We start from the raw sequence: 24,319 nt of genomic DNA, 5'->3' as shown, positions 1-24,319 counted from the left end.
CTTTAATTGCAAGTTACGATTAAAACTTGAATGACGACATATTATTTTGTAAACTTCCGGAATTACTTTTCCTAATAAAACTTGATTTTTTTTGTATTTAAAGTCAATACTTAATTAAGTTACGAGTTCAATAACCAATAAACAACATTAAGCAATATAAGTTCTCTAATAAATATGAGTGGGGCTACATTGATAGTTTGTCTTTTTGAAAATAAGTAATTTCATTCATTCATGGAAATCAGACTGTTTTATTTTTATGAATTTATTTTATACTTTTCCTTTAAAATGATCTTATTCCTGTAATCCAAAAATATGAAAGCAAATGATGATTTCCATTTTTCTGAGTACGGGTTAAAAATCTTCTATTGTTTTCATGCTACAAAAAAAAAATTATTCGTAGAAATTATTAAAAAGTATTAGAGAGAAATACAAATACTTCAATTATTAAATCCATATAGAGATTAGAGTTTGAATCGGAAACAACAATAACGATCCAAAATACAATTAGTTTTGTCCTCTAGTTTTTGTTCTTTCTCCGCGTGGGCCCCACATGCTACGATGGAGGAAAAAAAAAAAAAAAAATACAATTATGTTAGTTCAGAGGATTTGGACTCGGGTACCCGGGGATAAGTACAGAAAATTGATGCATTTAAGTGGGTCCATGTGGATAAGTATAGAAAAAAGATGCATCTAAGTGGGTCCACAGTAAAAACTGGGGGATGAAGATTTTTTTGGTGGGATATAGAGTGAAAAAAACATGCCGTGTCGTGACTAATATGCTGTGACTTTGATCTCGTGCCCTGCCGTGATCAAGTAAATAGTGACCTGTGTCGTGTTGTGACCAAAATGTCAAAGGGTGGTCACGGTACGCGAGTCACGCCGTGACTCCCGTGCCGTGTTCAAACGTAACTAATCACGTTTCTCACATTTAACTATTTTTTCATAATTTAAGTTAGTTTTTTCAAGATTCACCATTTGAACAGTAACACGTGCCGTACCATTACCGTACCATTCCATGCTGTTACCGTGCCGTTCCGTGGCGGAGCCGACTCCACTGTGCCATTTTTCCCACACTAGTGAGATCCATGTTATAACTAAGAGGTGGAGGAGAGAGCAAACTGGAGATGAAAAAAAAATAATATTTTGAATAGATATAATTGTTTTTTTTTTAATCTAAATTTAAATTGGAAATAATGTTTTTGATCTTTCTATAACAGTTGATATACTCTTTCCTTTTTTTCATTTTTTTTTAATAATTTTTATGAATAAAAAATTATCGTCTAATCATATCATATATTTTTATTTTTATTTTTAAAGTTTAAATAATCGATTCGAACCGATTAATATAATATCTTTATTAAATGTGTTTGGAGACTTAATTTTATATTTATTTTGAATTTCTTTTACTTTTTTTAATAGTTACAAAATCACTACATTTTAGAAGATTTTACGGTTTAAATTGACTTTTTCTATTTTAAAAATAAATAAAAATATTAGACACAAATCACAATTGGAGCACAAAAATGATTAGACATTTTAACTCTACGTACTCGAACAACAAAAATATTTGTGCTCTTGCGCACTATCAGTGGAATAAAGTTATTGTTTCAATTAGAAATATATGGTAGAAAAATAGATGAGGAAACTTGACAAAATTCTTCCTTTCAACTTGGTGAAAGTAGTTTGTCATTGTGCTATTGGTATATTTATTCATACACATCACATTAATGGCACAATGAAAAAGGATACACCACTAAATAAAACGATACCTAATATTGAAATAATTTCGATATTTTTTCTAATTACACATTTTCTTCATAAAAATAAACAATATTATAATGCAGAGAAAATCTTTGTTTTATTTGTTACCGTTGATCTTCCTTGTAAGCATAGTGACAAGATACCCGAATAATTCTTTTTTGGGGTGATGCCGAACCGAACGCTGAATTATTTGGTTGACCGAACTTTGACCGAATTAAACCCGAATAATTCTCGAATTTTACGAACTTTTCCCGAATTTTACGAATTATTCACGAATTTTTTCAAGAACAAATTTTTTTTTTGCTCCCTTGTAGGACTGAGATTTTTGATCCGGATAATTCCGAATCATTCCCGAATTATACCCGAATTATTTCCGAATCACGAATTTTTGATCTCGCCGAACCGAATCCGAATAATTAATTTTTTCAAGAACAATTATTATTTTTTTGCTCCCTTGCAGGACTGAGATTTTTGATTCGGATAATTCCGAATCATTCCCGAATTATACCCGAATTATTCCCGAATCACGAATTTTTGATCTCGCCGAACCGAATCTAAATAATTCATTTGTCACTATGCTTGTTGTAAGTAACCCAAGACACAAGATCATTCCATAACACTAACAGAGTCAATTTCATAGAAGATCACTCACTGGAGGAATATTTTCACGGGTACAACAGCAAGGAGAACATTAAGGGCCTGTTCGGCCGACAAATGGGAATAGACGCGGGCACGGAATTTGAACTGAAAAACACTGTTTCCGTGGGAAAAAAAAAATTCAGTTCAACTGAATTTTTTTTTTCCCACGTGAATAGTGAATCGGCCGAACAGGCCCTAATTGTGGAGATCTTCAAAATCACAACTTAAAAATTTCGTCTCTGATTGTACGTTCTTATTAATTTCTTCTCTGATTGTATAAAAATTGTGGAGATCTTCAAAATTTAACTTCATAAGATGTCACAACATTTATTTTAAATTTCAGAATTCAATATATAAATAATTGATCCGCATCATTAATTGATCTTGTTCTTCTTCTAGTGATAATTCCATGCAAAATTTTGGGCCTAAATGATTATATCATGCTGACTACAACGGAATTAAATTTTAGTGCATTAAATTTCATGTACAGTTCTTGTTGCTTTAAAGATCCTCAATTCACACAAGGCGACTCTTGAATGTCAATGTCCCCCCTACTAGCTAGGGATCTAAATAAAATATATTATCATGATGAGGAGCACAATTGGTTACCATATGACATGACACCTGTGTGGAAGTTTATAAAAATATCTATAATGGTAGGATGAGAAAGATATTATCATCATGGTCTTGAAAAGTTGGTTAGACTAAGTACAAAATGAACATTTTCTATCAACCTCATGGAACAGCATAGTGAATAAATTATTATGTAATTTTCTCTCCCTACCCTTCTTTTTCTCTCTCGACCCTCCATTCCAACAAAATTTAAGTATAACGAAAAAAAAAAAAACAAGACAAACAAATAATAAAATATATTAATCTATATTACTCTTCACATTATGTGTAGCAACACATGAATGCAAGGAAATGAGCATAAATCGTTCATATAAGAGTGCATAATTGATCCTTGCATGCTATGATTTCATCCAGTGTTTTAAAATGCGGTTTTGTTCATGCATGTGGAAGGCCACTGCATACCGCATATGCGGATTTTAAAATAAAAATTCACGTATATAGAGAGAGAGAGTGTGTGTGTGACTAATGTGCATTCGTATGCATACGGTCCAAATTTAAAATTTCAAAATCCAAAACGTCGATCCGAACCGTTCATCTTGTTCTCCATATTAATATGTGCTTGGAGACCAAATTTTACATTTTTCTGAATTTTTTTATTATTTATTAAGCCACTTTGAAAATTGCTGATCCAACGGTGGCTGCTGATCCGCATGGGTGGACTACATGGCCGCATTTTTAATCCGCATATGCATTTTTTTATTCCGCATGGCCGCATATTCGGACCGCATATGCGGCCGCATGCTCAAAACCGCATGGGATGACTGCATGGCCGTTCTGAGCGCGGCTGCCGACTGCATACGCATATGCGGCCGCATATGTGGCCCATGCGGCCGCATTTTAAAACACTGATTCCATCTATTGAAATGATCATCATCCCCACAATTTCATCCCTTCAGTTGCAAAATTGAAATTTACCATGTCCCAAAAAGCTCATAGTCTTATTACCAAAATCTTAATTTTTCCGTGTTTCCAAAATCTTAAGATGAAATTTAGTATTATACATTACAAATTTACAATAGAAGGAACTTTATTGGGCCTTATAATTAATTCCAAGTGACACAAGCTCTTTTAGTTGCCAAAGTAATATATTGGGCCTAGCCTAGCCTTGTTTTTGTTACATAAGGAAAAGTATTGGGCCCAATAAAGGGCTCTGTTTCTCCGATCAGCGTCTCCCCTCTCCTCGCGTGTGAAAAATGGGGGAAAGGCCAGAGAATTTCACTCGCTTGCGAAACAATTACTGGGTGCTGAGGCATGGTCGAAGCATACCAAACGAGCGTGGTCTAATTGTTTCTTCTTTGGTAACTTAAGTTTTCAGTATTTTGATTTGTATCTGTCCCTTTGTATTTTGCAATTTTTTTTTTTTTTCAAATTGTTAAAGCGAGCTGTTTGCACAATTTTCAAGGAAAATGGGACTCGTGAGGAATTTGGGTTGGCTGCTCTCGGAATCGAGCAGGCGAAATTAGCTGGCGAATTATTTAAGAAGGTTAATTTTCTTATCAATTTTTGTTAGGCGACAACTAATTTCTTGAGAGATATATGTAACGAGCTGAGATAACTAACAATGTGCAATTAGTAATATATGAATTATTTTCTGTTCAAATAATTGTTGTACAATATTGATTGTAGGAGTTAGAGGAAAAGAACTTCACAATTGACAGAGTCCGGATTTGTTATTCCCCATTTTCAAGAACAACTGAAACTGCTAGAGAAGTTGCTAGAGTTTTGGGAATTTCAATTGATAGCTCCAGTTGTAAAGTAAGTTTTATTTGTGTAGACTGAATATGTTTTCGAAATATTTCACTATGGAGTTCACTTTTTGTATTTTTTATGGCACAAAATTGAGGTTGGTAATGATTTGGGTTAATGTTTTGTAGGAAATGGTAGAATTGAGTGAACGATATTTTGGGACACTTGAGCTCCTTTCACATGATAAGGTGAGTCATTGAGTTGGCTTTCAATATATAGTGCACCGTGTAGTAGTAGTAGTAGTAGCCTTTCTTGAATGAGCGATTGTTCTCTTTGAAAAATAAAGTTTGCAAATGCTTGGTTCACATTGAGAAGTTCAGAAGACATGAAACTTTCTCTTTTAAACAGTGAATCAAAACAGATCTATTGACAAGGTGTACTGGTGGTCTCTTGTCGATAATTTTTTTGGTTTTAACTTTTTGTACACGTAGCTAAAATTAGTTTCAATTTAACAGTATGCAGAGGTGTGGGCCCTTGATGAAAAAAATCCTTTTATGCCACCGGAAGGCGGTGAAAGTGTTGCTGATGTTGCTTCGAGACTTAGGGCAGCTTTGCTTGCTACTGAGACAGCATTTCAAGGGTATTCCATTCCAGTTTTCTTTTTTCTTTGGCTGAAGTTACTGCATTTGAAATTCAGAATTTGAAATTCTATGTCACTAAATATTCCTGTGAAATATGTAGATTGTAGACTAATTGCACACCCAATCAACTCAATCAATTTGCTTGTTTAACACATCTTTTCACTTTCTTTCGGTGCTCAATTTCAAATCAAGGATTAGTGAACTACCATGCCAAGATGGGATACCATAGTTGTTGGGTTCTCAATTCAAGCATATACCTACTGGTGTTAAATTATTCCCGATTTATGGACCTGTTGGTATCAACTCTTACACTTCATTTAACTTGTCCATTTAGCAGTCACAATTGTCAATTACAAAGATGCTAAAAGAGTGCAAAGAGTGTAATGGTTATCTTGGCTTATAACTAGTGACCATGTTCGTATAGATTTTATATAAGATTTCTTTTCACTATTAATATGTTATATTAATCAATTTACCAAATAAATGTTCTATATACATCAGAATTGTGCAAATGAAAATAAGTACTGTTACCCACTTTTGAAACCACAAATAGTTCTGTTGTTTCATTGGTGATAGTAAACATAAATTTGTATATTCTTATTTGAAAAATAGGCTTCTGGCCTTAAATTTCTTTTCCATTCTTTATCATGCATGCAGATGTGCAGTCCTGATAGTTAGCCATGGAGATACTCTCCAAATCTTGCAAACCCTGCTTCAAAATTTGAAAGAAAATCCTTCTTCCAATGACGATATCGAACAAAGAATAAAAGGATTAATAGTTAATACTGTCTTGTCCCAGCACCGCAAGTTTGCACTGCTAACTGGAGAGCTCCGTCAGATAATTTGAGTCATTATTTTTACTTGTATGGATTATTGATCATTTAATAATAACCATGAAAATAATTTTAGTACTCCTTGGGTTGGTTTCTCAAAAGTCATCCATGTAACTTGCCCAATCTAGTGGAATACAATAGTTTAGAGGCCTATTAGTGAAATAGGAATATAGAGAAGCCTAGAGACTTGATTGTAAGATGTAAGCTCTATATAAACTCAAGGGTCATCAATAAAGAATTAATTTATTTGGCTGAAATCTTCTGTAATCAATTTCTAATAAAACACACTAAAAGACTTAATTTAAATCACGTAAATAAAATATTCTTGTTCTTTACAAACTTTTATAATAAAAATTCACTGTTTGTTTATTTTTCTAAAAGATTAATGGCTTTAAATGACTACTAATACGTATTTACAACGAATCAAATGACCATAATTCTTAGATCTATTTTTTTTTATTCTCACTAATTTCTCTGAACTATTGTAATCTTCTAATCTTACTTATATACACTCTTAATGACTCTATTACCTTAATCACCATCTCTCTCCACGATCGGATCTGCTTTTTTCATCACTGTCGCGCTCCGATCGAGATGAAGTAGAGACTACGCTCGGAGCTCCGATGATACTACACTCTCGGCTCTGGTCCCTTCTCTCTCCCTCAGTTTTCCTTATTTTCATCTCCGTTCAAGGAGGTAGAACTGAGAGAGGGGTACTGTTGTGTCAGGGATGAGGCCTACAAAAGGTGAGAGGCAGCTGCGCTAAGGATTTTGGTTGCTTTTGAAAGAGCGGTTTTTTTTTCTTGGCCGGGCGCTCCAATCCATTATTTGTTTATTGTTTATTACAATTTTATATAAAAAAAATCAAACAATTAATGAAAAAAATAGTTATTTCATTTAAATAATATTAGTAACTCTTAATAAAATATTAGTACCAAAATCAAGAATTTGAAGAAGATAAATAAAATTTCTCACAATAAATCAGTGATACAATCGAACAATAATTTATCCTCATTTCAGTCTTTCCCATCCGAATAAGGAATGAAATATGTTATTATCCAAACTCCATGCCATCCTCTCTATCTCTCTCCTCTTTTTCTCTCTTCTCTTTCTCTCTCCTCCTCTTTGAAGAGAGAGATAGAGAGAAAAAGGAAAAGCAGCGTCTGTTATTTTACTAAGAATAACAACTGAGTTTGATCCCCCGAATAAATATATGTTCTTTTTCATGGACCAGTGGATATCCTCCATCTCATCCTCATTTTTTTCTTCCTACCTCTTTTTTATTTTTTTATTACCGAAATCGAATTCTAAAACAATTCATTGCTAATAGGAGTAAAGTGGAACCATCTATTCTGAATCCTACTGGACGCGAAGACACATCAGCTCTTCTAACTAACTACGGAAGTTGTTAGGATTGTTAGCAATTCTGTTAGCTAAACAACTAGAGTTAGAATAAGTAAACTGTAGTTAGATTAGGAGTTAAAGCAGTATTACATTTCTCTTTCTATATATATACCAGTTGATATACACACTCAATTACAGAAACATGAATGAAAATTTAAATTTCGTTTTAGCTTGAAAGCTTTTAATTGCTCTTCAATAAAAACTCAAATTCAAATCTAGAATTATGATTTCACTCCATAGAACTAATTATTTTTACCAAGAGAAAAGAAAACAAAAACTGAAGAAGTCAGAGCATAAAGATCTACGGGGGTGTTCGGCACCATGACTTAAGAAGCTGAGGCTTAACAATTTAATCTTTACTAAGGAGTTGGTGTTCGGCAACGATTCTATGGATTAAGAATGGAGGATGAGTGAATAAAAAATGTATTTTACTATAAGAATATACATAAAGACCAAATTACCCTCAATATCTTTTTTTGACATATAGTGATATAACTTCTTCTGTTATTATAGTATAATTTGATTAATGTAATGTAATTAGATATAATCTCATTGAAGTTAATTATATTTTAATTAACAAAAAAAACTGAAAGAGTCAAAGAGACATTAATCAAAATCAAGGAACTCCATTTGTTTGTGCATAGACCCCTCGAGACCCTTCCAAGTCTTTTTCTGCCTTCTCAGCCTGCTTCAATAAGAAAATATTTACATAAATCTGTGTACAAATCTGGTACAGAATCTGGTACAAACTTGGCCCAAATGGAAAAATAATTAACTGGTACAAAAATTAAATTGGGAGATTTCAACAAAAAACACATAAACACCTGTTATGATACAGTAATTGTCAGGAATTGGTACAGTAAAAAATCTCAGAAAACAAAATTGCATAACCTAATGTATTTCAAAAAAATTAAACTCAGATTCACGCAAAAACCAGAACTTTCAGAAAAATCATATGGCTGATGTATTCCATAACTTTCACATATAAATTGATAATTAGAGAAAGCAAAAGCCCAAAATTAACCGACGAATTTCAGATAAATCTCGATATATTCCATAACTTTCAAAACTTTTTTGTATTGAGAAAACAATGAAAAGTCTAAAGTATTTGAACTAATTTTCGAATCAAATGTTCTTGTTGTCTGTAGATGAAGGAGATTAACGACGAGAAAGATGATGAGTGAAATACTTATCAAAAGGGATGTCAAAAGAAAGAGCGCTTTCAAGCGAAGCTTGCTTTGGTATTGATTTCATGAGTTTGTCGATGGAGCACCGATGATCAGGCATGAAGAGGAGCTGGAGGCGTTTTTCTCCTCACCTAGGAGAATGTGCTGGTGTGAGAGAGAGAACTAATAAAATATGTTAAAAGGAAAGATGCTCTCCTTAAGGAGGAGCTTTTTCGGGGTAAAATTGTCTAAAAAATATGAGAAAAAGGCTCTAAGGAGGCCTCAAAGGAGCTCAATCCTTTAGGAGGGGGTTCAGGGCGCTTAAGATGGGATCTAAAGGAACCCCTTTAAGTCTAGCTAAGGACTGACTGTTCGGCGAGCTTAAGCAGGATTAAGCCTTAAAGGAGGCTAAAGGAAGCACGCCGAACAGGTACTACATGTTTTGTATACTGCTACTGTTCTCTGGGGATGATTGTGAACAGCTAACTGCAGGGTTTAGTCGTTTGATTGGTTTTAGGAGAACGGGCATTAATATAACACGAAAATAGCCTGCTAGGTGAGACTTGAGAACTTTAATTTAAGTTTCATCCCTAATGAAACGGACCAAAAGCCTAATTTTCAAAAAAAAAAGAAAAAAGCACGGATCTACAAATTTAAGGAAAAAGTAATGTGAAACTATGTTCCTAATGAAAACTGTAAAGGCCGACACAGGCCCACTATGTACAAAATTAAGTCCGGGAGTTCGGCCCAAATATGTATGCCAATTGCCAACGCTATCCTCTGCGGAGTTTTTCCGTGCGGATCTGTGCGGAACTTTTAATCTGGTCCGTTCGTTTAGGATCGGACGGACTGGATTAAGGGTTCATCAAATTTTGAGTTTTTTTAAAATTCAGGCAAGATCTGATCTGGTCGGTCCGATTCGAAACGAACGGACCAGATTAAAAGCTCCGCACGGAAAAACTCCGCAGAGGATAAATGAAACGCAGCAGAGCGACATGGTCGAATCGACTGTTGAGATTGAACTTCCCAATATCAATTAATAATATTTTTTTTCAAAATTTAATTCTTCACTTCTATTTATAAACAAGTTCCAGGAATAGTTAGTTCTCTTCTCGGTTCCCTTCTTTAGTCCCTCCCCGAAAGCGATAAAAACTCACCTATAAGCTATAAACAAACATATCTCAATGATCCTTCTTCGATCGAACTAATCCCATCTCCAGTTTTAAACCCTTCGCTTAAACTTTTCTTTCAATAGTGGCAATGGGCTCCGAAGGCGTTTGTAGCCCGATCACTCTACAAATTCAGTTGGCGTCTAATCGAATCAAATTCCCTTTTCAAACTGAGCTCGATCCGACGGTCGAGGAGTTCAAGCTGTTATTGTCTGAACTGACCGGAATACCGCCCGATCGGCAACAATTGGTTTACAAGGGACATAACCTTAAAAATCCTCAAACACTCAGGAGCTATGGTTTGTTTCTCTTTTCATTTAATTGTTGATTTAATTTCTTGACTACATTTGGTAACCTCAAGATTTAATAATGAAGCAGGGTTCTTATGGTAACTTTTAAAATCTTGGTGTGGGGAATGGTTGGCGAGCGTATGTAATGAATGTTTGATTTTCTAAGCGTAATATACCGTCCTTTAACTTTCTTTGATGGTATATTGGAGCATTAGGCCTTCGAAATCCCTTATTTTAGTTGGCAAGACAGCTTCTTGTTTTAATGCCACTGAAAACCCACAAGCATTATGTGTTGCTTAGAATATCTCAACCATCAGATATTAATTTTGATTTTTGAGCTTAGCATTTGAGTGAGTTCAATACTGGACGTGAGTTGCCTGGGTTGTTCATATATGATCTTTGGATATTTATTATTGCACGGATGAACAGTAAGCTTGTGAGTAAAATTGAATATTGAGCATTCACAGGATAGATTTGCAACTCTGCAAATATCTCCTTTTTTGGGAGTTTTGCAAACTGATCTCTTGAAATATGTAATTTTGCAAATTTTACTCTTAATTATTTTCTACCTGTACAGAACTGGAGCCAGATCAGACCATATACTTGATTCGCACTGGACTACCACCCAGCAAACCTGTTGTCTCTATGTCAAGAAACAGCACTGCGAAACCTGTTGTCTCTCTGTCAAGAAACAGCACTACAACATTCCCTGGAAAGACTAATGGACTGAATGCAACCAATGTTTCTCATAGCGAGCCCCTGCTAGATGTCGGAGCAATAATAAAGAGCATCCCCATATTTTTTGAAGCTTCAGAGCAGCCTGAGGTGGGTGAAATGCTAGAAAACCCGGTAATATTACGTTGTGTTTTGTCGTACCTGTTCAATTTCGAGACTAACAGAGGCAAGGCAAGTGGCGGAGCCGACTTAACGAAAAATATCAAAGCACAGACTGAGGGATCCCACAAACTCGAGTGCATCTATGATGGTCAGCATGGTAATTATCTTGGAAACAGAGGACAATAATTTGTAGCTTGACTTGGCATGTCAGCCAGTGAACCAGAGAGTTCAACTACCAACTTGTCAGACTTGACACTCAATACAGACCCACTTCGCAACCCATTGGGTGCTTGTTTTTGTTAATTGATTACCAGATAACTACTTATTTTTTGTTCTTCTTTGGTTTCTGTGTTCTATCCCAAAAAGCAACGTAGAAAATAGCAATAAAAAAGAACGTAGGACCCAGTAAAAGATAAGAAATATAGCTCCCCGATGAAAATCCTTCCCATAATTAACTAACTTTATGGTATCCTCTTTACCTTTTACCAGCCAATGGAACCTGTTTGTCAGAAATGGAACAAGCATGTGGAAGTAACGAGTTAGTGGAACCATCCTTTAGGCATGAAGCTCATGAAGAAGCCATTGATAATTTTGAGCAGATCCTCTTCTCTGATGCCACTTTTTTGAGACATTACAAGAAGGTTAGGCACATACTTTTAGAATATTTCCACCTCACACTTACAATTTGTATTGCACTGTATTTTGTTCTTTTATGCATCATGTGTCCATATATTGATTCTCCTTTTTTCTCTAATTTTTCTGTTCAGCAAGGTGAATCAATTGATCGTGCTATTGTTACAATGCTTGGGTGGGATGATCCCAGTCGGTAAGTCATATGATACCCTTTTTGAAATTATTTTTCTTATTGTCAGAACATCGTATCTTTGATTTATCGGGCATAATTGTCGACAACTCTCATCTTTACATGAGCTGTTCTTTGAATATTTGATGGGTAGTCTATGATTAACCTTATGGCAGAATCTGATTAAACAAATTGGTGCTGTACCTTGTATTGTAATAATTCACAAGGAAATAACATTTCATTGTAACATAATTGACTGACGACTCAGCCATGGCAACAATAACTCTTCCGAATTGAACAATATCCAGAAGTAATTATTATAATATTAAGTTAATGGGGACTTGCGTCGAAAACATCCATCCAGATTTAAATTTAGAATGCATTGAAAGTGCCTTTCTTTTCCGTAAGTATCATATTTTAGCATATTTATAAATCTTTTCCTTTCTGATCCCTTAAATGGTTTGATGAGCTGGCATGTTAGTTCATACCCAACCTTTTTATCACTTCTGACATTCAAATAACTCTGTCTGTGGCTGCAGATATTCCTATTCTACACGAGACGGACTAGGTAACATATTTTGATAGTAATCTACTCCCCATTTGTTTTGATAACAATATTATCTTTTTCTTCCATTTTGTTCCCAGCTGAATAATACATATGATTGCATTTATAATACTAAAATTTCACAAAATGAAATAGAGGAACTTGAACTCGCTGAAACTTCACTGGATGATGCATTTTTATGCTTTTGTAACGAAGGCCTCTCATTTAATACATGTCTTCTAAGCAATTGGACATACTGTTAAAAAGTAAAAATGTTTACTCTTTTAACTTTAAGTATCTATAATTTAAACCTACTATGTCAAACTCTTACATGCTTTATAACAGGTAAACTGCTTGATCCACATTGGCCTCCTTGCGCAAATCTGAATTTTGTGCTTCCAAATGACCTGGATTACAATTCATCCTGTTCATCTAATGGTAATAAATCTACTATTTTTATGTAAAAAATTACCTGTCTACTTGGTCCTATTAAAAAAATGCTTTGTGCACTTCAAAATGACGAGATGATTCTTGTTGTTCAGCTAGTGGTAAATGCTCTACCATTTTCATGTAAAAATTTACCCACCTACTCAGTACAAGAACTGGAATTTAGGTTGGGGCTGGTGCATTTTAGCATGGTGTTCCCATGCCATCATAATTGCAAAGTCGAATTGGTAGAAGTAGTATACTGGTTTCTACGTGTCAAAATTGCTTTGAACAGGGATGCCAGTTGTTGTTTGTTACACGAACTGGGACAGGCCACTGCCATATGTTACATACATCACTAGAATGGGGTATCAGCTCAAATAGGGTTTATTACTAGAAACCCAAAAGGCAATCAATAGTCACAGTCAATTCAGATTTCAGTAGGCATATCAGCTCATGAATATTTGATAATAACCGCCAATAGAACCCGAAATTTTATTTATTGCATAAAAAAGTTAAAAATAAACCAAATCACCCCGGTTCGGGAGGATTTCGACAAATACCCAAGCTGCATATTGGTTCTGTGGACCCAGTATTTGAGTCCGCAGAACCAATCTACGGCCCCAACTTTTTTTTATAGAAAATTTATTTATAAAAAACAAAAAAAATTGGTTTCTGTGCATGTCAGAGATAGAACAAAAAACTTTTTTTTTTTTGACATGTTTCAGTGGCAGCACAAGCTACAGTAGTCTGACCTTCTCTGCAATTTTACTCTGACTTGCACAGAAACTAACTTTTTTGTTTTTTTATTAATATATTTTCTGTATAAAAAAAACAAAACAAAAGTTGGGGCCGCAGATTGGTTCTACGGACTCCAGAACCAATTTGCGGCATGGGTAATTCTCGAATTCCGATCAAATGTGTGTTTTGTTTTGTTTTTATTATGCTATAAATAAAAATTCTGGCAGTATAACTTTTTGGTAGCTTCAGATTTTGAGACATGACAAATTACATTTGTTATTATAGTTGATGTTGTGCATATGCATAATTTAGATAGCAGCTATGGCTTTGCTCTGGAGGAAAAATCAGAGGAGCTGCTTGCCTTGCAGTTGGCAGAAATGGAGGAGATGGGGTTCATGAACTGTGAAGAAAATCTCAGAGCTTTGCTCAAGTCTGGGGCTGATGTGGAGCAGGCTGTCGAGAGGCTTCTAGAAAAAACATATCCAGAGGAGGGACAATGATTATGATGACAAGCTTTTCTCGAGTTGCTTTAAACCTCATGAGTTACCTTTTTTTTTTTTTTTAATTCACCACCTCATGACTTCGTTTGGAAGAAAATAAAGAATTGTTTCATACTGATGAGTTCATTTTTTTCTCTGTCTTTGTCATGGTTCATGGTGTAGAATTTTTTCAAGTGTAAATATGAGCATGTGGATGAATGGCATCTGTGATACATAATTTCTATATTCTTTTCAGCTTGTTCAGTAGTTAATTATTTGATGGTACTGAATAGATACAAGATGCATTTGATTAAGTAAACTTTGTCTAGATCTTTTTTATTTTATTTCGTTGCATAATAATTAATCTGTATAGACGGCTTGTTTAAGGCAAATTTTATATCCATAAATTCTTTTAGTTACTTTATGAACATGCAGTTCAATTTAAGTTGCATTCGCCTTGCTGATTTGCATTTACCTTTGACAGTGGTTGGTTAATTTTCATTTATTTCCTTTCTTTCCTTTTTTTCGTATAAAACAGAATTATACAGACAACATCAACTAGACTCACTGGCCGTCTGATTCTTGGGTTTCTATCCCTGATTCAAGTCTGATTGAGGTGATACCTACTTAACAAGAGTACAATGCTGTTCACCGGTCATCTGATCGAATCATTTCTCTCTCACTCTGTCTGTGTCTCTCTCTCTCATGTTGCACATGTATTTGGATATATGGGATATAAAAAAATTGCAAGGACATTGCAAAGATCACCACTAATTTTTTAAGAATAGGAAACATTGAAGACCTTAATTTTCTGCTCAGAAGAAAGATTGAGCAGACTTTCCTCAGAAAAATGAAAATTAAGAGTTATATGTTCTTAAAAAAGAACTTTCATCATTGATTTCAGCAGCCAACTGGTATATATTCTCAATTTTAACTTCTAAGTCGTGTTTTTGGCAAAAAAAAAAAAAAACAATTAATTTATAAGACAACTGAAGAAGAAGCTAAAAAACAATGGAAGTAGCTTTCATGACAACCTTTGATTGTACTTGCAAAGAGAGAACGAAACTGAGTATGAACTTCATCATTAGAAAAAAAAAAAAAAAATCTTAGTGTATAGTTTTCAATGAAATATAACATTTTTTAGGTTTTGAAAATAGGTATAACGTATAAGGGATATTTTGATTGCCAGGGTTCAGATCGCGTCCGTTTAATCATCAATGAATACGCGTCATGTTGGATGTATGTCAATCCCAAATATCCAACCGAACTCAATTTAATTCTATCAGTCTACTATTGAAGAGAGATACATCTGAGTATCTGACCAACTTCGCTTGTGTTAAATATTAATCATGTAGATTCACATTTTCAGATTACATGATGCACGCCAATTGGTGAGCAAGTTAGGTTTTGATCGAGTAACATTGTCCTGCCTTGACATCATTAGCAATTTCTTTCTAGTACGTATATGTCAGTTCAAGTCAATTACGAGTGTGGGCCCGGCTCTCAGCCAATCAACTGAATTTAGTAATTTATATTGAATTTGTTTGTTCAAACAATTAAAAGATGCAAACAAAAAAATTCCAAGTACTGAATGCATGAAAACTTGCAAACAAAATTAATATTTTTCAATTTTTTTGAGCACATGAATGTAAATAAAATTTGCGATGCATGCATTTAAAAACTAAATATGATCTTTCGAGACTTCACTAAATTTTAATGGCTATATGGCAAAAGACCTAATTCAATTCTTTTCCTCCATGCTCTACCTCCTGACAAACTCGATCAGGAAATGGAGACGTTTACGTTTATTGTGAATAGAAAAATAATAATGTGAATAATAAAGCACTCAATGTAATTGTAAATAATAAACAAAACAAGCAAATTGAATAACAAAAGTATCTGATATTAAAATACTCAACATGAATAATTAATGAATAGCATTCTTAATTAGTATTATCAATTTTGAGTTCTTTATATATTATTCATGTTTATTACTTTATTATTTATTTTGTGTTAGAGCTCCTTCAAAAGTTATTATTCAATTTGATTACTTTGTTTTATTATTTATGTTAATTTTGTGTGCGCTTTATTGGTCACATTAGGTGTCTCCGTCCGAAGTTCCTTGGAGTTCCGTCAGAAATAATAATTATTCATTTTGATTGCATTGTTTAATTATTCATATTGATTTTTGTATTGTTCACGTTATGTGTTTTATTTTTTACATTATATATTTCCGAAATTTTTCTTAAAATCGTGAAAAGTTCAATAGTATGTCGAAGCTCTCTGCCAATAGTATATCGAAGCTCTACCATAGCTAGAAAGTTATTTTTTTTTAAGAAAAATGTATATAAAAGAATTGAATAATCAAATAAAACTATGACTTAGTGCAGTGGCACGATCTCTCTACATAGAGACGCATATTAATTCTCGAGAATAACATCTAAAAGATTATATAATGTACTAGGACCCTTTAATATAATTGAGAAAAATATATATCAATGAAAGCTATTTACCGATAAAAAAAAATTTGGAGAAGAAGAAATGTAGATATTATGAACCGATACAAAAAATTGACTAATTGAATGAATTGTGATATCAACATGCTATTAATAGTGAGATCAATATATCATCTCTCAATCTAAGAATAAATTGAAACTATTCTTTAGACAACGGGTGATATTTCTCAAGTCCGTCCTTTAAAATTACTTTAATTAAAGCAGCTCAGCTGTCAAGATCGCTGACAATCAGAATCTGGTCTAAACATTTCCTCAATCGGGTGTAAAGAAATACCCATTCTGCAATTCTGCAAATTAGATTCGAACAGGGAGGAGCAGAAGCGGGTGAGTTTCCAATTAATCTGTGCAATCGAGAAGCAAAAGGAAACAAATAACAGGTGCGCTCTAATTCATCCCTTCAATCATTTTACTTCATTTTCTAAGCTACTTTTTTTTTTTTTCCCCTTTTTTCTCTTTTACTCGCTCTCTCCCAAGAGCGCATGAGACAAGAAATAACTTGGTTCAATATGCTTAATCAATTATCGGTATATTTAAACAAAGGTTTTTCTATTAAACTAAGCTCAGGAAGAGATCTAAGTCGAGATCCCAATCGCTGCCAATTAACCCATATCAGGAAGCAGGATTTTTTTATCGTCGCTCTCTGGATCTTCTGTGGCGCAGAATCAATTTCCCGCGTTGTACTCTGTTATGAGGTCCAATATCTTCCCCATCATTGTCAATTTCGTATTTTAAATAACTCTTTTGCGTACGCAACACTTGCGAAAGAAACAAAAGGACATAGAACTTGATAGAAACAAAAGGACATAGAACTTGATGTTTTATTTTTATTTTTTGTAAGTAGCATTTACATGAAAAAAAGTTTGAATATATCTGAGCTTTGTACGAAACCAATATATTAAAAAAATGCACTAAACTTATTGGGCTTTGTGATAAACAATAGAAACGTGCACTCGTCACTTGTAGGGGTTTTCATAGAAAAGATTTTGGCCCTTGGATTTATAGAAAAGATTTTCATAGCTGCTCAGCGCACATCTCAATGAAACGGAGCTGCAATGTGACCGTCAGATCTGCGCATGCTATGATGCTAAGATCTCAAATCCAGCAAAGAGACGTAGTACTCTACTTGTCTTTTCTTGTCTGTTTTTTTCCTATTCTTATTTTTTTTTTTTGAAAAGATTCCCTATTCTTATTGGTTACGCTTTCGACAGACGTGACGAGAGAGAAACCTTAATTACTTGGAATAGTTTTTCTAGAAAGGAGGGATCGATAGATAGCAGGTGAAAACTGAAAAGGTGCCACTTTGTTTTGTCTTCTTTCACTTCTTTCTCGTATCTCCCGTTATGTGGGACCCACTGGGAAACATGAAAATAGCCCTCGGACATTTAGTTAGGCCTTTGGGCCGGGGCATTTTTTTTAAAGGCCCAATACTTAACAAATCAAATCTTCCGTCTTCTTTAAACGGGGATGCAGTTGCTATGACACGTGTCCCAATTTTTGCACCAAATCAGAAGCCCAAGCTTGCATCAAGACTCTCCTAGATCTTCTCACTCTTTACCAGTTTCCATTTCTCTGTGGCTTAGCTTTCAAGCCATGCATGCTTTGCTTCCAAAACAAGGGATATAGTCTTTGGTTGCATGCCACTGTTGAAGGCGCTAGACAGAGCCAATTGAATCATGGCTAGTAAGCGCATGCTTAAGTGGTAAGTGCACTCAATGTTTGATACTTTGATATCACCTCTCTCTCTATATATATCTGATATTTCATAACAAGTTAAATGCAAGTCTAATTTGCTTTTGTGATCAATATATCTATAGCTGCAAAGGTGTGTTGTCTTGTTGCTCAGGACCTCTGCCTGAAATGGCTCCTACTGGTGTCAGAATTAAAGTATTGGATCGATATGTAGGTGCAACTTTTCTTTGGTTATAATTTTTTTTTTTAAGTTTTGTATCCTTTTTGTTGCAATTGATGCTTGTTGATGTACATCGATAATAAAATTTAAAAATATGTCAGGTTGTGATTGAAAATGGGATAATTCAGCTCACACTTTCAAAGCCTGATGGGGTTGTAACAGGGATTCAGTACAATGGTGTGGATAATCTGATGGAGATACTTAACAAAGAAGATAATAGAGGGTACACTATCTCATATTATTTCCCTAATGGCAAAACCAATAATTGAACTATGGACCTAGGGACTAAAATTAGTAACTGAGCACGAATTTTAAAGCCTATCATGCAGCTGTAATTATTAACTTCCTTATTGGAGTAATTAATGTACATAAGCGTTGTTTTGTGTGTAGGTATTGGGACATTGTATGGAATGAACCAGGAAAATCTGGTATATTCGATGTGTAAGTGCACTAATTTAAATTCTATTTGCACATTTTTTTCTCCTCCATACAAAGGTGTGAAACATGCTAATTGTGTATAACTTTTACAGTATAAAAGGAACAAATTTCAGCATAGTTACACAAGACGATGATCAAGTGGAAGTGTCATTCACAAGGACATGGGACCCATCTTTTCAAGGCAAACTTGTTCCTTTGAACATTGATAAAAGGTACATCAATTTGGTTATTTATATTTAATCTCAATTTTACATGCATGATATCTTGGGTTATAATCTATTGATGCATGTTGTTAACTATTTAAAACTTCAAGGTTTATAGTTCTCAGAGGCAGCTCAGGTTTCTACACTTACGCAATTTATGAACATTTGGAAGGATGGCCAGACTTCAGTATAGGCGAGACTAGAGTTGCTTTCAAGCTTAGAAAAGACAAGTAAGAACAAATTTCCATCCTTCCCATATTTTTAGATCGGAACTTAGAAGATGATCACCAATATTTGTCTTATGTTGTAATACTGGCAAATTTTTTAAAATAATTATATTTTAATTGTAGATTTCAGTACATGGCTATGGCTGACAATAAGCAAAGAGTGATGCCACTGCCAGATGACAGATTACCTGGAAGATGCCAACAGTTAGGATACCCTGAGGCTGTTCTTCTAACCAACCCTGTTAATGCAAATCTCAGAGGAGAGGTAATGCGATTCATGTTATTTAATTAATTGGTCAAGTTTGTGCAATTACAAATAATTTAGGTTTTTGTTTTCCCTATATCTAAATAATTTAGAATGGTTATGCAAGGTGGATGACAAGTACCAGTACTCATGTGATAACAAGGACAACAAGGTGCATGGATGGATAAGTTTCGATCCTCCGATTGGCTTTTGGCAGATCACACCTAGTGACGAGTTCCGTACTGGTGGCCCCCCTAAGCAGAATTTGACCTCCCATGTGGGTCCTACCACTCTAGCAGTAAGTCCTTTACGTGGAAATTACCCGGTTAAATATTTGATTGGAAACTCAACTTGAAAAAGAATACTTAAATGGGAAACTACATTTAGAAAGCACAACTAGGATATCTTACACCAAAATAAATAAAAATTACATCTCAGTAACATAAAGGAGAGACACCTTTGACTGAAGTTCTACTTTCTGATTTTTGCATTAATTTGATCAAAGTGTAGATGTTCATGAGTGCGCATTATGCTGGAGATGATCTTTCACCGAAGTTCACAAATGGCGAATACTGGAAGAAAGTATTCGGTCCTGTATTTATGTACTGTAATTCATCTTATGATGGATCCGACCCCACTCTCCTCTGGGAAGATGCCAAAGTTCAGGTTGTAGTTCTATTTATATTTTATATGATTTTTACAATATGAAAATGCTCTTATTTTTTAGTAATTTGGTATGAAATTTCCTAATGCATGAATTGAAAATAGACATCTCCTTTTTTTCAAAATGAATTCAGATGCTAATCGAAGTGGAGAGCTGGCCATATTGTTTTCCAGCTTCTAATGATTTTGACAAATCTTGGCAGAGAGGTTCTATTAGCGGCCGCCTGCTTGTTCGAGATAGGTAATCATCTAATTTATTATGAGCCTTTTTTTTTAATTTTATTTTTTTCCATCTTCATTTGGAAAGCTAGGTAAACTTTACTTGCTGAAATTTTTATTAATAGGAAAATAAATAAATAAATATCGACAATGGAGAAAGAAATGGTGTAAATTTGACATCTAGGAAAAACATGATAGTTTATAAACAATGATGATCAGCTTAGCGAAATCTAATTACTCTCTAACTAAACCGCGGAAAAAAAAAATTATGGGCTTCATAATCCATCACAGCTAGAGAATACATGAACTTCATAGTCCATCACGGCCAAAGATCTCTGGCTGTAATGGACTATGAAGTCTAGAATTTTTTTTCCGCTGTTTAGTTAGAGAGTAGTTATAGATTTTGCTAAGCAGGCCATGATTGTTTAAAACGTCCTCATAGTCCATAAAAATTTCCTATATGTTAAACTATCACATTTTTCCTAGATGTCAAAATTCCGCCATTTCCTTCCCCACTGTTGATATTTATTTATTTATTTTCCTATTAATAAAAATTTCGGCTATACTTGGGCATGTAAATTGCTTTCTGTTCCTGTCTCATCTGACATTGTTTTATATTAATTAGGTATGCTAGTGACATTGATATACCAGCTAGTCAAGCTTATGTTGGTCTAGCCTTACCAGGTGAAGCTGGATCATGGCAAAGAGAATGCAAGGTAAGAATACTTTAGAAGCTCCATTACATCCTGTTTATATTTTTTGTATTACAGTACAGCACAGTACTGAATATCATTGTTCTTTTATAGGGATACCAATTTTGGAACCGAGCTGATGAATTTGGTAACTTCTACATAAGCAATGTACGAGCCGGCAATTATAATCTTTACGCATGGGTACCTGGTTTTATAGGGGATTACAAGCTTGAAGCAACAGTAACCATCTCATCTGGTTCGTCTCTTATTAAGAATTTAAATGCTCATACACTTCAGGAGTTATTTGTGCACTTTCCTTGCTAATGTAGTTTTTTTGAGTGGTGAAAATTTATTTTTCTTGAGTTTTGATTCAACTTCAAAGTTATAATTTAAATTTGTATGACTCAAGCATATGATGTTTGTTATAATCTGATGAAGGTGAAGATATTAATCTCAGTGAGCTTGTATATGAACCACCAAGAGACGGACCCACTTTGTGGGAGATAGGCATCCCGGACCGCTCAGCTTCTGAGTTTTACATTCCTGACCCTAACCCTAATTTTGTCAACCGGCTTTTCATCAATCATCCCGACAAGTAACTTTTGTTTTGCATTGGCTTGTAATTTGCTTTAATATAAATTATTAAAGTGTAATACTCAATTTTTGTTCGCATTTGTTCAGATTTAAGCAGTATGGTCTATGGGAGAGATATACTGAGATTTATCCTGACACCGATCTTATTTACACAGTTGGTGAAAGTGATTATACCAGAGATTGGTTTTTTGCTCATGTTACCAGGTGATACTTAAAAGAAGTTCAAAGTATTACAGTATGTATATCTGATGAAACTCAAATAGCAATATCATGTATTTTGATTTTTATGATCTACAGAAAGAGTAATGATAACTCCTTTAAAGCAGCCACATGGCAAATTAAGTTTCAACTCGAAACTGTTCATCAAAATGCCACCTACAAACTCAGAGTAGCACTTGCATCAGCCGCACTTTCTGAATTACAGGTATGATTTGTCAAAATTAAACTTCTTTTAGGGATTTCTATTGAAATAAGAACTGGACTTTATTAAGGATTGAGAAACTTGAATGTCTTAATTAGAAGAAAAACAAAGAGTATGAAGAAAAAAAAATAGATTGAAGCAAACGTGGTGGCTGCTTTTTGATTTTTTCTACAGCCCCAAAAAAATTTATATCCTAGCTATGGAACATTTACAGCAAAGACCCTAAAAGTATCATATTGTGATATAGCTAGCCCCTTTTTCATAACAAAGAAAATATATATACTTCTGTACTAATACAATAAACCACAATCTCTCTAACATTTATGAAAAAGAATCATGATTCTAGGAAATCATGACAAAATGAAAATATAATAAATATATTCTTCTTTTCATTTGTAATTTAGGTCCGGTTCAATGATGCAACAACAAATCGGCCTCATTTCACTACGGGTCTAATCGGTCGAGACAATTCTATTGCAAGACATGGAATCCATGGTCTATACTGGGTATACAATATCGACGTGCAAAGTGGTTGGCTTGTGCAAGGAGAGAACATAATATTTCTGACACAAAATAGAACCCAAAGCCCTTTTCAAGGCATTATGTATGATTATATTCGCATGGAGGGGCCGCCTACATCAGCTTAGCATCAGTAAAGCGGAGATTTGTTTATTTACACATGGATACCGCACCGGTGCCACGAACTCCAGCTGTACGATTTATTTCCCCAAGATTATTAACAGATTTATTAGATGTACGAAATATGTGAAAATTTTAATTAAGAAGCTGTAAGGAATCATATTCTCCTGACTTGGTATATTCAATTATAGATCCAGGAGTGCTATTAGAGTACAGCGTACGACTTTAGAGAACTTTAATTTGTTGGTATTCTTAATTTAGCATTGAATGATACAAGCTCTGGTACGGCCGGGGTTAGAATATTAATTCACCAAGCTACTGGAAAATTCAAACAGAAAATTGTATATGATTTCTTGCTTTTTGAAAATGCATTCCAACTTTTTAAATTACAAGTTGATCCAAAGTTGGTGGTGACTAAGCCCAGTATGAACTGGTAAACTGGTATAGGCAACATGTGGGGAAGCTTTCCAGCGGTTTTAATTTTAAATACTTAATTTTGTCAGTCTCGTAGAGTAGACGCAAAAAATAACTTAAATGTGTTTACTTAATTATAAAATCAGAAGTGGATTATTATGCAACTCCATTAAGGAACCAGACATCTCTTAAAGTAATAAGAGGTGGAGGTAGCACTTGCAATTTGTGGAACTAATTAAAGTGTTCTTTGATAAAGTTGAATGATTTTTGGAGAAAATAATCTGTATTATTTGTTCCGTTTTCTAACAAGTACTAGTTGTCTTGACTCTTGAGGAAGGTCTCAAATATTATTTGTAAATTTTACAAAGAATATACAACTTAACATGAATAATTTGCAAACTTTTGAGAATATTTTTGTTTGCTTGTTTAAAAGATCAACATTAATTTTGTACATGATTTGTAAAATAGAAAATGAACTATTATCGATTTGTATTGTAACGAAAATTATGAATTATGTTTAATATGATTAGATTCAAATTTCTAATTTGTTACTACGTATTGCCTAATTACAACTCTTTTCTACTTTCTAGCATATATAAAGAACAAGGAACGGAACAAAAAAAAAAAATCTCCTTTTTCTCCTTTAGAATTTTCATGCCATTTTAATTCGATAGACCAATTTTTTTGTATGACGTATAAAAGTATTGTTTACTTAATATAATAATTTTAATGATAACAATTTAAGTTAGCTCATATATCTAACTATAATTTATTTTTAATCAAAAAATAATTTAACTTAGACTATGTATGGGCTAGGGTAGGGAGCAACTTTATAAGTTAAACTGTTTTTCTAATAGTAACTAATATTTTTATTAACACCATTATTTTTTTATTAGCATAATATCTTAAAAAAGTATGAACAATTTTAGCCTCTTTAAATGTCTTTCTAGTTGTCATATATTTTCATAATGTAATTAATGTTGTGATGATTTATTAAATATTATTTTCATAATTGTTAGATGCTATTTCTTCTCTTTCTTATGATTTTGGATTAAATAGGTATCTCTTCTAAAGAACATATAATAATCC

General features: G+C 33.9%; 3 protein-coding genes across 6 annotated transcripts; all 3 read left to right on the top strand.

Annotated features, from left to right (window-relative positions):
* The first annotated feature begins 4,151 nt into the window (after positions 1 to 4,151).
* On the top strand, positions 4,152 to 6,328 carry LOC144567765 (Phosphoglycerate mutase family protein). 3 transcript variants are annotated; one of them, XM_078317936.1, is made up of 6 exons: positions 4,152 to 4,331; positions 4,436 to 4,516; positions 4,660 to 4,788; positions 4,908 to 4,967; positions 5,235 to 5,359; positions 6,018 to 6,328. In XM_078317936.1, exons 1-6 carry the CDS (start codon positions 4,227 to 4,229, stop codon positions 6,205 to 6,207), a joined length of 690 nt encoding a protein of 229 aa, XP_078174062.1. In that variant the 5' UTR covers positions 4,152 to 4,226; the 3' UTR covers positions 6,208 to 6,328. The 3 variants fall into 3 exon arrangements, with proteins under 3 accessions (XP_078174062.1, XP_078174063.1, XP_078174064.1); XM_078317937.1 differs by having other exon boundaries at positions 4,171 to 4,331; positions 4,663 to 4,788; XM_078317938.1 differs by lacking the exon at positions 4,660 to 4,788 and having other exon boundaries at positions 4,171 to 4,331.
* Positions 6,329 to 9,870: 3,542 nt separating this feature from the next.
* On the top strand, positions 9,871 to 14,341 carry LOC144567858 (ubiquitin domain-containing protein DSK2b-like). Its single transcript, XM_078318065.1, has 7 exons — positions 9,871 to 10,231; positions 10,800 to 11,216; positions 11,549 to 11,700; positions 11,827 to 11,885; positions 12,401 to 12,429; positions 12,751 to 12,843; positions 13,885 to 14,341. Exons 1-7 carry the CDS (start codon positions 10,024 to 10,026, stop codon positions 14,070 to 14,072), a joined length of 1,146 nt encoding a protein of 381 aa, XP_078174191.1. The 5' UTR covers positions 9,871 to 10,023; the 3' UTR covers positions 14,073 to 14,341.
* Positions 14,342 to 16,737: 2,396 nt separating this feature from the next.
* On the top strand, positions 16,738 to 23,065 carry LOC144567744 (uncharacterized). Of its 2 annotated transcripts, XM_078317909.1 has the most exons (18): positions 16,814 to 16,944; positions 17,132 to 17,259; positions 17,531 to 17,678; positions 17,776 to 17,859; positions 18,038 to 18,266; positions 18,382 to 18,466; positions 18,578 to 18,699; positions 18,867 to 18,917; positions 19,007 to 19,126; positions 19,228 to 19,347; positions 19,468 to 19,609; positions 19,716 to 19,886; positions 20,099 to 20,254; positions 20,386 to 20,492; positions 21,096 to 21,186; positions 21,277 to 21,418; positions 21,601 to 21,757; positions 21,844 to 21,964. In XM_078317909.1, the coding sequence occupies exons 5-18, from the start codon at positions 18,241 to 18,243 to the stop codon at positions 21,962 to 21,964; spliced, it is 1,611 nt and encodes a 536-aa protein (XP_078174035.1). In that variant the 5' UTR covers positions 16,814 to 16,944; positions 17,132 to 17,259; positions 17,531 to 17,678; positions 17,776 to 17,859; positions 18,038 to 18,240. The 2 variants fall into 2 exon arrangements, with proteins under 2 accessions (XP_078174034.1, XP_078174035.1); XM_078317908.1 differs by lacking the exons at positions 17,132 to 17,259; positions 17,531 to 17,678; positions 17,776 to 17,859 and adding exons at positions 22,054 to 22,180; positions 22,582 to 23,065 and having other exon boundaries at positions 16,738 to 16,944; positions 21,844 to 21,960.
* Positions 23,066 to 24,319: the final 1,254 nt, after the last annotated feature.

Source organism: Carex rostrata, chromosome 16 (assembly GCF_964058835.1).
Source record: "Carex rostrata chromosome 16, lpCarRost1.2, whole genome shotgun sequence".
Taxonomy (NCBI): domain Eukaryota; kingdom Viridiplantae; phylum Streptophyta; class Magnoliopsida; order Poales; family Cyperaceae; genus Carex; species Carex rostrata.
The sequence above is the reverse complement of the archived record's forward strand: the minus strand, read 5'-3'. Positions and strand labels throughout refer to the sequence as shown.